General features: G+C 39.9%; 1 protein-coding gene across 5 annotated transcripts in view; it reads left to right on the forward strand.

Moving 5' to 3' along the window:
- The window catches only part of LOC124556217 (cell wall protein IFF6-like), a 44,029-nt gene extending 30,224 nt beyond the window's left edge, over nt 1-13,805 (forward strand). For 3 of the 5 annotated variants that reach the window (XM_047130208.1, XM_047130209.1, XM_047130205.1), the window contains exon 3: nt 10,271-13,805. In XM_047130208.1, coding sequence (XP_046986164.1) covers nt 10,297-13,305 — 3,009 coding nt within the window. In that variant the 5' untranslated portion in view covers nt 10,271-10,296 and the 3' untranslated portion in view covers nt 13,306-13,805. Of the gene's footprint in view, nt 1-3,179; nt 3,275-10,270 lie in introns of all 5 variants that reach the window. The other 2 variants (XM_047130207.1, XM_047130206.1) reach the window with 1 other exon arrangement.
- The last annotated feature ends 2,225 nt before the right edge of the window (nt 13,806-16,030 follow it).

Consider the following 16,030-nt stretch of genomic DNA (forward strand, 5'->3'; position numbering starts at 1 on the left):
CAAGGGGAAGTGGCTTTCGGCCATGCAAAGAATTTCCGCGGTGGTGCGGATTGTTGTTTGGCACACGCCATGCAAGAAGGGCACATACTCGTAATCGCAGCATCGATTCCGAACCAAGTACAGTGCTGACGAGCAAGTTGTTTCGTGCGCACTATACCCCAATGACCTTGGTGGAGAAGCTGTAAGACAGAGGACTGTAACGAACGTGGGACCACGACCCTGGACTGATCATTATCAGAACACAACAGCAAAACACCACGTCGAACAAAAAGTCTCTCCTTGTGAGCAAAAAATCTGCGAACCAACGGATCCTCGATCCTTGATCCACGACTTTGACAAGGGCCATTGCGTAGCAACAAAACGCAAAACTGTAGCAAGGACAGGGTCAGCAGCTGTGGCTGTAGCTACACGACGAAAATCAATCGGAAACGATTCGACCACGTCATCGGTTTCCACATCAATGAACATGCAAGTAAGTTTGGAAGAATCGAATGCTCTATCCCATCCTCGTCGCTAATAATGTTGTGGACTGACAAGACAGCCAGTCCACAGTGACGGGTAACCGAAAGGCACGCGCATAAACTCACGCAGGCTGGCGTGAGGTCTGAAACAGGATACATAATGAATGCTATAAAGAAAAGTACGTAGCTGCTGGAATACTTAACTTTAATCCACAATTGGTGAACATTGATCTTGTTACTGTACATGCTTCATTAGATACATAGCAAAGGATAAATGGCGCCTTGCTAGGTCGTAGCAATTGACTTAGCTGAAGGCTATGCTAACTATCGTCTCGGCAAATGAGAGCGTAATTCTCAGTGAACCTTTCCTAGCAAAGTCGGCTGTACAACTGGGGCGAGTGCTAGTACGTCTCTCTAGACCTGCCGTGTGGCGGCGCTCGGTCTGCAATTACTGACAGTGGCGACACGCGGGTTCCATCGTATACTAGCGGACCATGGCCGATTTAAAAGGCTACCACCTAGCAAGTGTGGTGTCTGGTGGTGACACCACATGGCCCACCAGGGTGAACCAAGCCTTACGGTCATTATTTTGCAATGCAGGCAGCTTAGGAAATCTGCCGGGTAACACATGTTGATGTAGCACAGGCAGGCGAAGATCCAAGTTGGTGGTTGAGGGAGCCCCGACACCAGGAGTGCAGTAATGGTGGGCGATGCATCACCCGAGGTCTGTGTGGAAACTGGTATGGAAGAGATGGCCAGTGCCATTATGAGAGCGGCTGGAAAGTGATCTCAATGTGACCACGAAGCAATAGTCGCAGCAACCGGCGTGGCCCCACATGTGTGAGCATTTGGAGTACAGTTCTCGAACTGCGTCTACACATCAAATCAACCGAAAGGCGACTGCTTAACCGGAGGGTGAAACACAACATCCGTCACATGATTATTGTTCACAATGTTGGTGAGTGGTGTACACTGTCCGGGCAGCAGGCCCTGCTGCGTAGTAGCATTTGACGGTGGCCATGTTGGACAGGCAACAGTTAAGTGGCCGCTGGCATGACGGGGGCCAGTAAATTGTTCACTTTCAACCAACTGTGCATTAGGAACACTACTAAAAACGCAAGCACAATTACTAGGGTGCAATGCCCTTGCACAAAATGACACAGGTAGATCCATTGTTCTCAAGACAGACTGGGCTGGCACACGGAGTCTGTTACTGATGAAAATAAGCGCAAAATAATTCCCGAACGCACAATGTTGAAGTTGGGGTCACTACTGTGGGTTTTATGTGGCATAGAACCATAATAACACACTTTTAGAATCAAAATGACATTTATTTTGTCACTTAATAGAGCGAATACAGAAAGATGGCTGTCAAACATCGTGCTAGAACACAAAGAGAAGAAGACAAAACCAAAGAGCATAGTCAAAGAACTGTCGCTTCATGTCAGATACGGCACACAAATTTCCACAGATTTGTCAGACTATTGTCATGTACTGCCATGCTAATATGCTGCATTCCATGTTTCCTCTGCTAACAGTTGTCTGAAGATATCTATATTTTTTCACTTAGGATTGATTCTTCTTTGACTAATTCTGTTTGCATTATGGTTTTGGGTATTGTATGGAGAACATTATACTGTCCATTATGGGCACAAAACCCTGCATTTATTGTTATAGCCTGGAAGTAATTATTTTCTGCATTTACATTTTTTTGTTTGAGTTTCCCTGGAAATTGAATTAATCGTCGCACACCATTAGATTTTTCTTATTAGCTTTAAGGTTATATACTGCACTGTCTTAGTTTCTGCAAGAATATGAGTTAAGATCTCATTTGGGCTTCTGTACAGGCAAATTGTAATTGTTTTTAGTGAAGTTATTTCCACAGCTGAAATTTTGAAGTTTTGTTTTCTTTTCCCAGGATTTTAAGCAGCAGTGTCTCATGTTACTTCTGACAGAAATGTATAGCCCACCATGTACAGAGGATATTGTAGTGAATGATGAGGATAGTGTTAACTGCCAACACATCGCTGCTCTCAGTGTTCACCTAAGCATATAAAAGAAGCTTCCTTCAGATGTTTCTGTTTAATTTTTATTATCTCACTGTGGGTGCCTTTTTTCTGTATATGTGTCTATAATTTTTGTTTTATCACCTAAAAGTGTCTCTTCTGTTGTATTCCTGTGTTTTTTGTTAGTTGCACAAGTTTCAACACAATCAATTTCTGAGTTCGGTGTTTCAGGTTTGGTCAACCAGTTACGCAATGGGGCTGTATTTATTGCAATGAAGTCATCTTTGTGCATTAATTTTGCCAATATATGACTTCCCAGTGTTGTTGTTATGTTGTCTCTGTTTCATAAACAGTTCTCCTGAAATGGAAAGCTCAAAGAATGTTACATTATGATAGACCTTGAATTTTTTTTTGGCAACTATCTGTATATTTTTGCAAGCTCCAAATTTGACTGAGTCATCCTGCAGGTCATATCTGTGAGGCATGGTATTACTTGCGATGTTGGGCAATTTAAGATCAAGTTGTGTACTTATAATCACTGTGTAGCATGTCTACCCTCCTTTCAGTATGCATCATTACTTCCACCCATGATTATGAAAGTATTATTCTTAGATAATTCTCTGAGTGAGTTTCTGTTCTTTGTCATTTCAGTCAAAGGTGCACTCAGTTCCTACCGCCATATATGATGTATTATATTTATTTATTTTTTCAGATTAGTGGTGTTGTGGATGTCACCAATCATCAAAACTCATTCTTATATTCATTTGTTTATTACTTGAAGACATTCTCTTGACTTTCTGCACAGAGGTGTGTATAGTGCAGCGGAAGTTAAATTATAATCTGCAGAATTTATTTGTTTGTTGTCAGCTTCTTCTTCAGCTAATACATTGCAATTATTATCTGTCACAACTGATACCATTGTATTGTCTGTGATATAATCTTTTTGCTGTTTGGCACACACACTTCTGTTATTATTGTTTGTACTTGTCTTTAATCTTTTCAATGCATCTTGTAGGCACTAGATATTGTTTAATCGTGTTGCGGTAACTAACTGTTCAGTACCTAAATCTTAGTTTGTAACATTTTGGATATAGGGATGCCCTGTTCATTATCACAAAAACATAACAATTTTTTGTACTGAGCCACTGGATACAGAAGGAATGACTCTGCAGTTGAGTTTCTGTGAAAACTCTGAAACTTTTCATTACTGTTGCACCACATATGTCACTATAAACACCCATGTCTCTGTTCTTAGAATGAGTGCCTACATGATGAATGCATTGGTGCAATGCCATGAACAGTCTAAATTTTTATCAGCATGGACACCTAAAAATTTGTTTGTTTGTTTGTTTTGTGTTTTGAGGTCCAGATCATGATATGATTTTGTTTTTCTGCAGTGAATATGATCATTTTTTTAAAAGATTTAAGATTAATTCATCCTTTTCCAACCAGTTTTCCACATATTCCGAAACTCTGGTTGTAGATGTTGGAATACCTATTTTTTACTAGTTACAACTACATTTGTGTCATCAGCAAAGAGTTAGGAGTGCCATTGATCAAAATCTTGATATCATTTATGTAAATAAGAAATAATAGGTCTTACAGTGTGAATATCAGATCCATACACAATACTTTGGTGTGTAATGTTTGTTGATGTAATTTCTACTACCTGTCTCCTGTTTTGGAGATATGACTGAAACCTTTTCTTGGCTATCCCTTGTATACCAATACCTTCTAATTTATCTAGCAAGATATCATGTTGGGCAGTATCAAACACCTTCAATAAGTCCAGATTTATTCGTAGTGTACTGTTGTTTCTGTCTAGTCTTGTAACAACATTTTCAATGAAATGAATAATAGCTGACTCTATGCTTATGTCTCTGCAAAAAACTGTGTTGATTTACAGACGAGAGGTTGAATTTTTCAAGGTAGTTTGTGGATTTGTTTCATGAGTGTCTCTCTTACTTAAGACGATACGGGTAACAAGGCTATTTATCTATAGCTTCCCACTTCATACGTATTGCCCTTTTTATACGATAGTTTTGATTTTGAAATTTTTAATCTTTGTGAAAACACTACTTTGATATGACGTATTTGATATGTGAAATTGGTTCTGATACGACACTAACACATTTATTATGACTGAATTTAATACATCATTGATCTATGAAGATGTTTTATTCGTCATTTTCTTCTTTATTTACTCTAGGAACTTTTAATTTATTTATGGGTCTTAGCAGAACACAGCGTCACCATGAAATTGAGGTTTTACTATCCCGAAAGTAATTTATCACCCAAGTTAGAGTATTTATGAAGTAAGCATTTATGTAATTTTAGTTGAATCAACTGTGAGTTCTTGGTGAAACATTGTAAATTAACTAAACAAACATTGTTTTTTGGCCTTGTTTCACAATTTTACTATCAATGTTACTGCACAACCTAGATTTCGGTTTATAAGTCCATTTTGAAGTATGTTACTGATTCCAAAAGATGATAATGCACAGATAAACATGTTCACATGACAAAGATAATCATCTCAACTTCTTAAGGTATCGATACATAGCTTAATGTACAATTATGTCAATGATCATTTTTAACAAATTACATACATTATTACACAATTCAGCAATTACACTACAATGACAGGACTAAAGTTATGCATCAGCCAAGCACTTTTTAACTATGATGGACTGTGGCCAAAGTTTTGCTTCTATCCTGGGGTTGTGATCTCATCTAAAAGAGGTGAATAATTCAATTGGGTTTGCTTGTTTAACAATAGGTGTGCGGATATACACATCTGTCTTTTAATTTCTAAAATTTCTAGTTGGTTGAGTTTGGCCCCCTATTCCTCTGTGTGTAAGACTTGTACATCTATTGTGTATTTGTGGTTATTGTTGCGGTAATGTTCTGCAAGGACTGAATCAGGCTTCCTCAATCTCCAGCTTATGTGGTATTCTTTAAGCCTGGTATAGGTTGATCTCCTTTCTGTCCAATGTGGCAAGACTGACACTTGTGGCATGTGATTTTATAAACCCTCTTTTTTAATGGCTGGTTGTTTGTCTTTAGCATTGAACAAGAAACTACCTATTGTCTGAGGGACATAGAAAAACACAGAGAAACCCTTTGCCTTCAAGATGTTACTTATCCTTTTTGATGTTTTCCCTGTAAAAGGTAATCTGCACAATTGCTTTTCCAGTTTTGCTGTGTTTTTCATTGGGGACAGTAGGGACCTGGCTTGCTTCTTCACATTTTTACTTAAAATTTTATGAGTGATATTGTGGTTATATTCATTATTTGTGGCCATTGTTTTTGTTGTGTTAAGTTCCAGGTCAAAGTCTTCTTGGGAGATAGGGATAGAATGGAGACAGTGGATCATGCGGTGGAATGCTGCAAGTTTGTAGTTTGTAGGTTGTAGGATGTTGAGAGGAAGCCGGGATGAAAGTGTCAGTCAAGGAATCTCTTTGGTAAATTTTAAATTAATGGTTACTGTTACAGTATATTGATAATTTTTACTTTTTGGACCATCTGACTACAGCCGAATGAAACAAAATTTTCGTGCCATACACATTTCGCCTTTATTCTCTGCAAGGCATCTTCAGTGGCCTGTAATATGTACGTATGTTTACTATTTAGTTTACATTTTGGGCAATGTACCCATAGGTTATAAACAGTTCTGGTGGTTGATTTTTACTACGATATAGTAATATTTTAAATTTTACTTACAGCTTGTGTTTCTATTCCATTTTTGGTGCCATTCCTCTTCTTACAATTGCCACTTTGGGTTTTTTCCACATTTCAAAGCACTAGGAACTGAACACTTGTTTTGATGCTTTATTTTGGTTTGTGTTGTTGACTGTCAGATGCTACTGCCAGATATTGAATACGATTTGTGTGTGTGTGTGTGTGTGTGTGTGTGTGTGTGTGTGTGTAAGATATTTCTACATCTACATACATACTCTGCAATCCACCATACGGTGCATGGCGGAGGGTACCTCGTACCACAACTAGCGTCTTCTCTCCCTGTTCCACTCCCAAACAGAACGAGGGAAAAATGACTGCCTATATGCCTCTGTACAAGCCCTAATCTCTCTTATCTTTGAGGTCTTTCCGCAAAATGTAAGTTGGCAGCAGTAAAATTTTACTGCAGTCAGCCTCAAATGTTGGTTCTCTAAATTTCCTAAGTAGCGATTCACGAAAAGAACGCCTCCTTTCCTCTAGAGACTCCCACCCGAGTTCCTGAAGCATTTCTGTAACACTCGCGTGATGATCAAACCTATCAGTAACAAATCTAGCAGCCCGCCTCTGAATTGCTTCTGTCCTCCCTCAATCCGACCTGATAGGGATCCCAAACGCTCGAGCAGTGCTCAAGAATAGGTCGTATTAGTGTTTTATAAGCGGTCTCCTTTACAGATGAACCACATCTTCCCAAAATTCTACCAATGAACCGAAGATGACTATCCACCTTCCCCACAACTGCCATTACATGGTTGTCCCACTTAATATTGCTCTGCAATGTTACGCCCAAATATTTAATTGATTTGACTGTGTCAAGTGCTACACTACTAATGGAGTATACAAACAGTACAGGATTCTTTTTCTTATTCATCTGCATTAATTTACATTTATCTGTATTAAGAGTTAGCTGCCATTCTTTACACCAATCACAAATCTTGCCCATGTCATCTTGTATCCTCCTACAATCACTCAACAATGACACCTTCCCATACACCACAGCATCATCAGCGAACAGCCACACATTGCTATCTACCCTATCCAAAAGATCATTTATCAGATAGAAAACAACAGTGGACCTACCACACTTCCCTGGGGCACTCCAGATGATACCCTCGCCTCCGATGAACACTCACCATCGAGGACAACGTACTGGGTTCTATTACTTAAGAAGTCTCTGAGCCACTCAAATACTTGGGAACCAATCCCATATGCTTGTACCTTAGTTAGGAGTCTGCAGTGGGGCACGGATTCAAACTCTTTCTGGAATTCAAGGAATATGGCATCTGTCTGATACCATTCATCCATGGTTTGCAAGACATCATGTGAAAAGAGGGCGAGTTGCGTTTCGCAGGAGCGATGCTTTCTAAAGCCATGCTGATGCATGGACAGCAACTTCTGTCTCAAGGAAATTCATTATATTTGAACTGAGAATGTGTTAGAGAATCCTGCAACAAACCGATGTTAAGAATATTGGTCTGTAATTTTGGGGATCCGTCCGTCTACCCTTCTTATATACAGGCGTCACCTGCACTTTTTTCCAGTCTCTCGGGACTTTACGTTGGGCAAGAGATTCGTGATAAATGCAAGCTAAGTAAGGAGCCAATGCAGTAGAGTACTCTCTGTAAAACCGAATTGGAATCCCAGCAGGACCAGGAGATTTATTTATTTTCAAGCCATTCAGCTGCTTCACAACCCCAGGGATGTCTATCACTATGTCCTCCATACGGGAATCTGTATGAGACTCAAACGGCAGTATGTTTTTACGATCCTCCTACGTGAAAGATTTCTCAAATGCTAAATTTAAAATTTCAGCTTTCGTTTTGCTGTCTTCCATTGCCAGGCCAGACTGATCAGTGGGTGACTGGATGGAAGCCTTTGACCTGCTTACCGATTTTATGTAAGACCAGAATTTCCTTGGGTTTTCTGCAAGATCTTTTGCTAAGGTATGACGGTGGTAGTGGTTGAATGCTTCGTGCATTGCTCTTTTTACAGCAGCACGGATCTCTACTAACTTTTGCCTGTCCTCATTCTCCCGATCTTTCTTGTACCACGAGTGCAACTGCTTTTGCTTCCTGAGCATTCTCTGAATTGTGCTGTTAAACCACGATGGGTCTTTTCCGTCCGTAACCCAATTTTTCAGCACATACTTGTCCAGTGTGTGATTTACAATGTGTTTAAAATTTGCCCATAATTCTTCCACGTCCATCATACCGGAAGTAAATGAAGTAGATTTATTTTTTTGTGGCTGCTTGCGTGAGAGGGACAATTTTTATCTTATCTTTTCTTTTAGTAATTGTAGTAGGGAGGGTGTGGTGATGTGTGTTTGCTCATTTATCACATGTTTGTTTTCAGCGATGGCTTTCTGAATGTGGAAGTTTTCTTGCGTTTGTATAAGATATTTATCATGGTTGCGTATTCTCATTATTTTGATTTCTTGTTCCATGTTTGCAGGATGGTGGTTATGGTGTTTTGAATGTTCTGCAAATGTGAAATGGTTTGTTTCATACTTCCAACACCTGATAACGTTCTTTACCATGTTTTAAAATTCCCACATGCCAAGCCTATGTATATCGCATCACAACTTTGACATTCAAGTTTATATATTCTGATCACTGGAATTTATCCCTCTTGATAGTTGGTTGGCTTAGATGCGATTGGAGGGTTTGCCCAGTCTTATATGCTATTTGGAAGCCCTGTCTCCTTAGGATGTTTGCAACATGTCCACATTCTCCACATTGGTGTCAGTGCCACATGACTTGAATTTAGTCACTGATTAAATAATAGTTGTCCATTAATACTGTTCATTGGTAAGCCACATTTATATGGTACGAAATCAACAACATGCGTAATAATCATGACTGGTCACAGGAAAATCCACACACTACAGTGGAACCAACATCCAACTTTGTTTTTTGGTCTGTGTTTGATGTGGCGTGATCCGTAACATGCTGATAAGTCCAGTCATTTTAGAAAAGCGAGTTATTGGGCAGACCTACTTGCAATTTATGGTAAGTTCATTCCTTTGTTCCTTTGGCCACATTGATTGCAGGGTACTTCCAACAAGATGGAACCCCTCCACATTTTACTTGGCATCTTAGGGAACATCTCAACCACATTTATCGTAATCACTGAACTGTTAGAGGTAGTACAATTAACTGGCCACCAACGTCACCAAACCTTTCAGCATTAGATTTTTGTTTGTGAGGTTAGATGAAGTCTGAAGAATATAAACAAATGATGAAAATGCAAGATGAACAGCTTGGTCACATCATGGACATTGCCGCTCTCATTACAGAACGTGCACAGGCACTCGGACAAGCAATAAAGTATGTTCTCCCAAGAATGCAGAAATGATGGGCTATTTGAACACTTACTGTGAATTGTACAACAGCTGTAAACAGATGTGTGTGGTAATGCTTAGAGGTGTATGTTATTTTTTCATTTGGTGGTTTTAAAACACATGTTTGATATTTACTAACTGTTGTGCATGTGTACGTGTGTAAAATTGACTATGTATTGAATAATATTCAAATTAAATAAGAATGTAAATTAAATGTGTGCTGTCTCGGAATCCATTCGGACTAGGGCGTATGAACATACCCAATTTTTTGCTTCAACTGATTTTTTATTTCATTTCCCTTAATACTGACCATTCCTCTTGAGACACCCTATATAAGTACATGTGTGAAGTATCAGACCTTAATGCTTCTTCCTGATCAGAGGAGAGGAGCATTGAAAGTGCACTGAAAAGTGAAAAGGCGATGGGGAGGGAGTGAGTTTTCCGGCATCACTATTTATTACTTGCAGGTTGCATTTGTGCTGTGCTAGACATAATACAGAATTAATTTGTAAATTAAGCAACAAAATATGTGTTTGACAATTACATGGTTCTGTTAAACTTGATTTGTTTTGATGAATGTGACATCTTTTTGATTTTAAAAATTCCTCTCACTTCGTGCATGTTCCAGGAGTTTTGTTTACAGACATCTGTTGTAGTTGGTTTAAGATTTGTTTGTTTATATTGCTCCTGGCTCACACAGTAATCTGGTACTTAATTTGTCTTTACAGTGTCAGCCTGAGAGTGAATAGCCAACATGAAAACCAGATCTAGTAGCAGAGGCAGAGGGGAAAGCTGTTCAGTCAAGAGGACGAATGAATCAAGAGAATGTGCATCAGACATCAGTCAAAGTGCACAGCATGATAATACAAATTATAACAGAAGTTTTATAGAATTGACCAAAAACAGCAGGAAAAGAAGGCATTCTGATGTTACATGCAGCAGTAAGAAGGCAGTGACTAACTACCACGAAGAATTGGAACATTCCAGTAAGCAGGACCAGCTTACAAATGTTCTAAATAAAACAGTGTCAGTGGTGCTAGAGCCATTTGATTTGGAGAATAATATGCAGGCTAAAGTTGCAAATCGCAATAAAAAGAAATGCATCAGAGATGTCAAAATAACTACTAAGAGTTCAAATGGTTGCAGCACAGAAAATCAAGACAACTCGACAACAGGAAGCATGGACTCTCGAAGCAGTGAAAGATGTTTGCAGAAATCTACTCATCATGATGGCAAAGAACTACATAATAGTGATCAGAAGAATGTAGCATCCCTCAGCTTGAGTCATGATGATGACCAGGGGTTGTTGGAGAGTTCGACCCATCAGAGCAGAAGACAGTTGTGGGATGCTTCCCACAAAATGAGTTCAGAATTTCGTCGAGAACGCCGTAAAATATATAAGAAGCCAGTTTGTATATGTTGTGTAGGAAAAGATAACAACAGTGGAAATGAAATAAGAGTTCCATGTGATGGCTTGAAGGCAAAACATAACAAACATATGGAGAAGAGCATCAGAAATAGTGATGTAAATAGAGCAGCCAGTAGTACCCAAAAAAGAAAAACTGTTGTGGGTGCTTCTCACAGCAAAGTGAAAGATGCTGATTATCAGTATGGAGGCAGACCACTAACTACAGAGCACAGCAGTACAAGCTCTGAAACTATCACAACACTCAAGATGATGAGTGAAGTATTTAAAGATGGCCAGTCATCCAGAAACAGAGAGATTATTAACAGCCACAGTAGTAGGAGGTCAGTCACACCAACTTCATGTTCTGTAGCCACAGCACCTTTGCAGATGAGAGACAGTGCAGCTTCACAACCTGCACATGCACTTACACATTTAGAAATGCACCCATACTTGCGTCGACGGTCAGCATCAGCGCCTCCTCAGTTACAGTTGGGTGACACTTTTCGAAAAACTGTTGATGAGTTTGCGCATGTACTTCAGGATGTGGCAGCACATCTGCAGAAATGTGCTAATAGAGTTGGTGATACATTAAGTGACCAAAGTTTTGAGCATATGGTAGCTAGCGTTTCTCACTTGGTGTCCAGCTGCACATGCCATTCACCTATCGGATGTTTACTATATAGCATTCATATTATGAATGCATTAAAAAGTAGACTGTCTGCAGAATTAAATGTGATTTCATTATCCAATGGTGATGCAGTACAGCCAGCAGCAGCAGGCACGCAATCAAATGGGAATTTAATGGGAAGATTCCATCTAGAAGCAAGCATCAAAGAGAGGAACAATACAGAAGCCAGTATAGGAGGTAGTATATCTGAGTCTGCACCTCAGTGTGATGCCACAACATTAACAATGAAATCCAGAAACATAGTGTCAACTGCTGAGACCTGCATAAGCACATCACACAGCACTTCTCTCACTGAAGAGACAAACGACACACCATCACCAGTAGGTAGCACTGATAATGCTTATATTGAAGCAAGTATCAGAGAAACAGCCCAACTGGAAGCAAACACAAAAGAGAGTACCAGCACAATAACATGCATAACAGAAGGCAGTGTCTCAAAGTCAGCATCAGAATATGGCGCAACGTCATCATCAGTTGAGCCCACAATCGTTGTGTCAGCTGCTGGGACATTTACTAGTACTATTTCCTCACCCACTGGAGACCCAAAAGAAATCCTGGACCTACATGGAGTGGATACTGTAGTTTCTGATCAGAATAATGGAAATGGCAGAGTGGATGATAGAACAGGGTGTGCTAGCTCCAAGAGTAATTTAATGTGTGGGAGTGCAGAACGAGAACAAGATGGTGAACAGAATACTTTTGACTCTGTCTCTCTCTCTATGGAAGAGATTGAAATAAAGGAAGAAGTTGAAACCTCAGAAAGTGACAGTGAATTAGAGTTGTCTGAAAAACAGTACTCACAAAATGAGGCAGAATCTGATGCAGGTAGTTGTGGTCCTGAAGGGGATGAGACAGACAGAGATGAAGATATGGTTGAGGTTGAGTGTAACATTGTCGAGGCCTCAGATCCAAGTAACCACACCGGAAATGAATCACATATGAAAGATCTGAGAATGGAGGCACAGCATGAATATGACAATAACAGCACAGAAAATGATGTTGCTGAGGATGCTACTAGTAATGGAGCGAATACTGCTCCTGCTGTCAACAGGGGAGATGATACTGATGCAGCCAACAATACTGGATACAGTGTAAGTGGGGATGATGATGGTGATGTGGATTATGGTGGCAACAGAAATGAAGATAATGTTGAGGACACAATTGATGAACGGTATGGTGGCCACATTAATCAAGATAATGTTGGGGACACTACTGCTGAACAAGTTGTTGCTCGAGGTAATGATGATGGTATTGAGGACACCGACACTGAAGTCATTGGTGGCCACAGTGCTGAAGGCAGTGTTCAGGACACCAGTGCTAGTAAGTGCGGTGATGGCCATGGTACTGAAGATGGTACTGGGGATGCCAATGCTGCCGGGGATGATGGCAACAGAAAAGAAGACAATGTTGGAGATGCCAATGAACCTGAGTTAATTGATGGCGCTCAGTATAATGATCGTTGGCAATTTGTTGAACCACCTTATGGTGGTGGTTATGCTGGACCTTACTATGAAGAACTGTATGACCCTGATGTTGTGGCTGTCCATGCTTTGGTATGCACTCTGCGACATTGGGATGGTTTGCCAGAAGGCCATTTTTCTAAGCAGATGGAAGTTAGGGTATATGGCGGAGGCGTCTGGCAAGTTCTTCAGATACCTAATCGTTAATGCTACTAGTAATGCAGCCAATATTGCTCCGGCTGTCAACAGTGGAGATGTTACTGATGCAGTCAGCAATACTGGATAGAATGTAAGTGAGGATGGTGATGGTGGTAATGAAAACATTGTTGGGGATGCTGGTGCCACCGAGGAGGGTGACAACAGAAATGAAGACAACGTTGGAGATGCCAGAAAGAATACTGGTGCTAGGAATAACACACATGGCTCTTTGGTGGGCAGCATTCTGGTGGTGGTTACACGGAATGTGACCATCGCCAATTCCAGGACCCAACGTCGTGATTGTCCATGGACTGTATGTAAATTGTAGAAAATTGTGTCTGGCAAGTGTATCATATACCAGGATTTTAAATGTTCCTACTTTTTATTAATATTGAATCTGGTGCCAAAGACTTAGAATGAAAAAGAGTTCTATGACAATTTAAGAATTGTATATGTCTTAAAGAATACGTTAAATACATTTTCAATAAAGTCCCCGTCTGTGTTTCTAAGGCAGTCTGTGAATAACCTAATACATTCCCCTCTCTGACCCCTAACACATGTCGTGCTTGACTTCACATTTGTAGTCACATAATAATTATCTGGCTGTGCATAGTGGTATGTGAGGAGTAGTGGATCATGATCTGCAAAACATTCATCTGCTATGCTAACAGTGTATCAGTCTCTTGAGAAATTAACTATAACATTGCCCAAACAGGCATTCCCATGTTTAGGGCCATTGTTAGTATAACACAAATTTAATGATCTGAATAAGTATCCACAGGATAAATAAAACATACAAATACAAAACTGGTTCATGTGTTTGAAGGTGTGTAGTTTCTCTTACCTTAGGTTAGAATTAAACTGAAGTCCAAAAACAAATATTGTCCGCCAGCAAGAGTTAAGATGGCGGCCGGAGAAGATACACATTGGTGAGTTCCGTTTTTAGTAACAAAAATCGCATGTTTAAGTGTTCTCTGTGCGAGAAATAAAACACAGTGTGTGATAATTTGTGCGTGCTGTGCCACATCTTAATTAAAAACACTGGGAAAAAAGAACATGTAAACTCTCGTGTATATACAAGTGTTAGTGATCAGCCCGGTAAACACAGACCTTTGCAACCAAATTTGGACGATATTCTGTGTGAATTAGCAACAAAAGAAAAAAATCATTGACATGCTGTGTGATGACGTAGCAAAGCTAAAACAGGACTTGATATATCTTCAGTCACTGAACAGTGTTAATACATCACCAAATAAAAGTTGTGCTGAGTTTAATAGGCCTAAAAAGTTCACTCGTCGAAAACCAAACGAATCTGTCATCCAAGTAAATATTCATTTGCTACTGTATTGTCATACAAAAATGTGTCAGGGAAGAAATCCTTTAAGGTAAATATCCACTCGGATAGTCATGGTCGTGGATTAGCAAAAATCTTATGTGAAGATCATGATGTTAAAGTTTGCAGTTATGTGAAACCAGGAGCACCCTTGTATGAAATCGGAAAACAACATAAAAGACGGGTCTCCAACAAATACAAATGAATATGCAGTAATAGTGGGGGGGAGCCAACGACGTTTATAAAAATGAATTGTCGAGTGCTGTCCAAAACTTGAAGAGGATACTTCATTCTAATAATAATAGTAAAGCAATTATAGTCATGGGAATTCCACATAGACATGACCTTACATTTGAATCGTGTGTAAACAAAGTAATAACCAAGGCTAATGAACAGTTCGAAAATGTATGTAAACTGTATCTAAATACTCAGTTTCTGCCTGTCGACTTCCTACTTACAAGGGAACCTCCCCTCAGATTGTTATAAGTTGGCACAGTGGATAGGCCTTGATAAACTGAACACAGATCAATTGAGAAAACAGGAAGAAGTTGTGTGGAACTGTGAAAAAATAAGCAAAATATACAAACTGAGTAGCCCATGGGCGACATAGGCAATATCATGGAGACAGTTAGCACACGAGCGCCGTGGTCTCGTGGTAGCGTGAGGAGCTGCAGAAGGAGAGGTCCTTGGTTCAAGTCTCCCCATCAAGTGAAAATTTTACTTTCTTTATTTTTGCATAGTTATTATCTGTCCGTTCGTTCATTGACGTCTCTGTTCACTGTAATAAGTTTAGTGTCTGTGTTTTGCGACCGCATCGCAAAACTGTGCGATTAGTAGATGAAAGGACGTGCCTCTCCAATGGGAACCGAAAACATTTGATCGCAAGGTCATAGGTCAACCGATTCCTCCACAGGAAAACACATCTGATATATTCTATACGACACTGGTGACTGCATGTGCGTCACATGACAGGAATATGTTGTCAACCCACCTAACTTGTACACTTGGCGAATGGGTAAAAAGATTCTTCTACCTTGCCCGATTTAGGTTTTCTTGTGAATGTGATAATCACTCCCAAAAAAGTGATGAAAACATAAGAGTTTGTCACATAAACTGAAAGTAAAAAATTAAACTTTTCACTCGATGGAAGATTTGAACCAAGGACCTTTCGTTCCGCAGCTGCTCAAGTTACCACGAGACCACGGCGCTCATGCGTTTCTGGCGTCCTTGATGTTGCCTATCTTCCCATGAACTACTCAGTTTGTATTTTTGGTTATTTTTTCACAGTTCCACACAACTTCTTCCGGTTTTCTCAATTGATCTGTGTTCAGTTTTTCAAGGCCTATCCACTGTGTCAACTTATAACTAAATCTGAGGGGGGTGCGATGGGGAGGTTCCCTT

The sequence above is a fragment of the Schistocerca americana genome, chromosome X (genome assembly GCF_021461395.2).
Source record: "Schistocerca americana isolate TAMUIC-IGC-003095 chromosome X, iqSchAmer2.1, whole genome shotgun sequence".
NCBI lineage: Eukaryota > Metazoa > Arthropoda > Insecta > Orthoptera > Acrididae > Schistocerca > Schistocerca americana.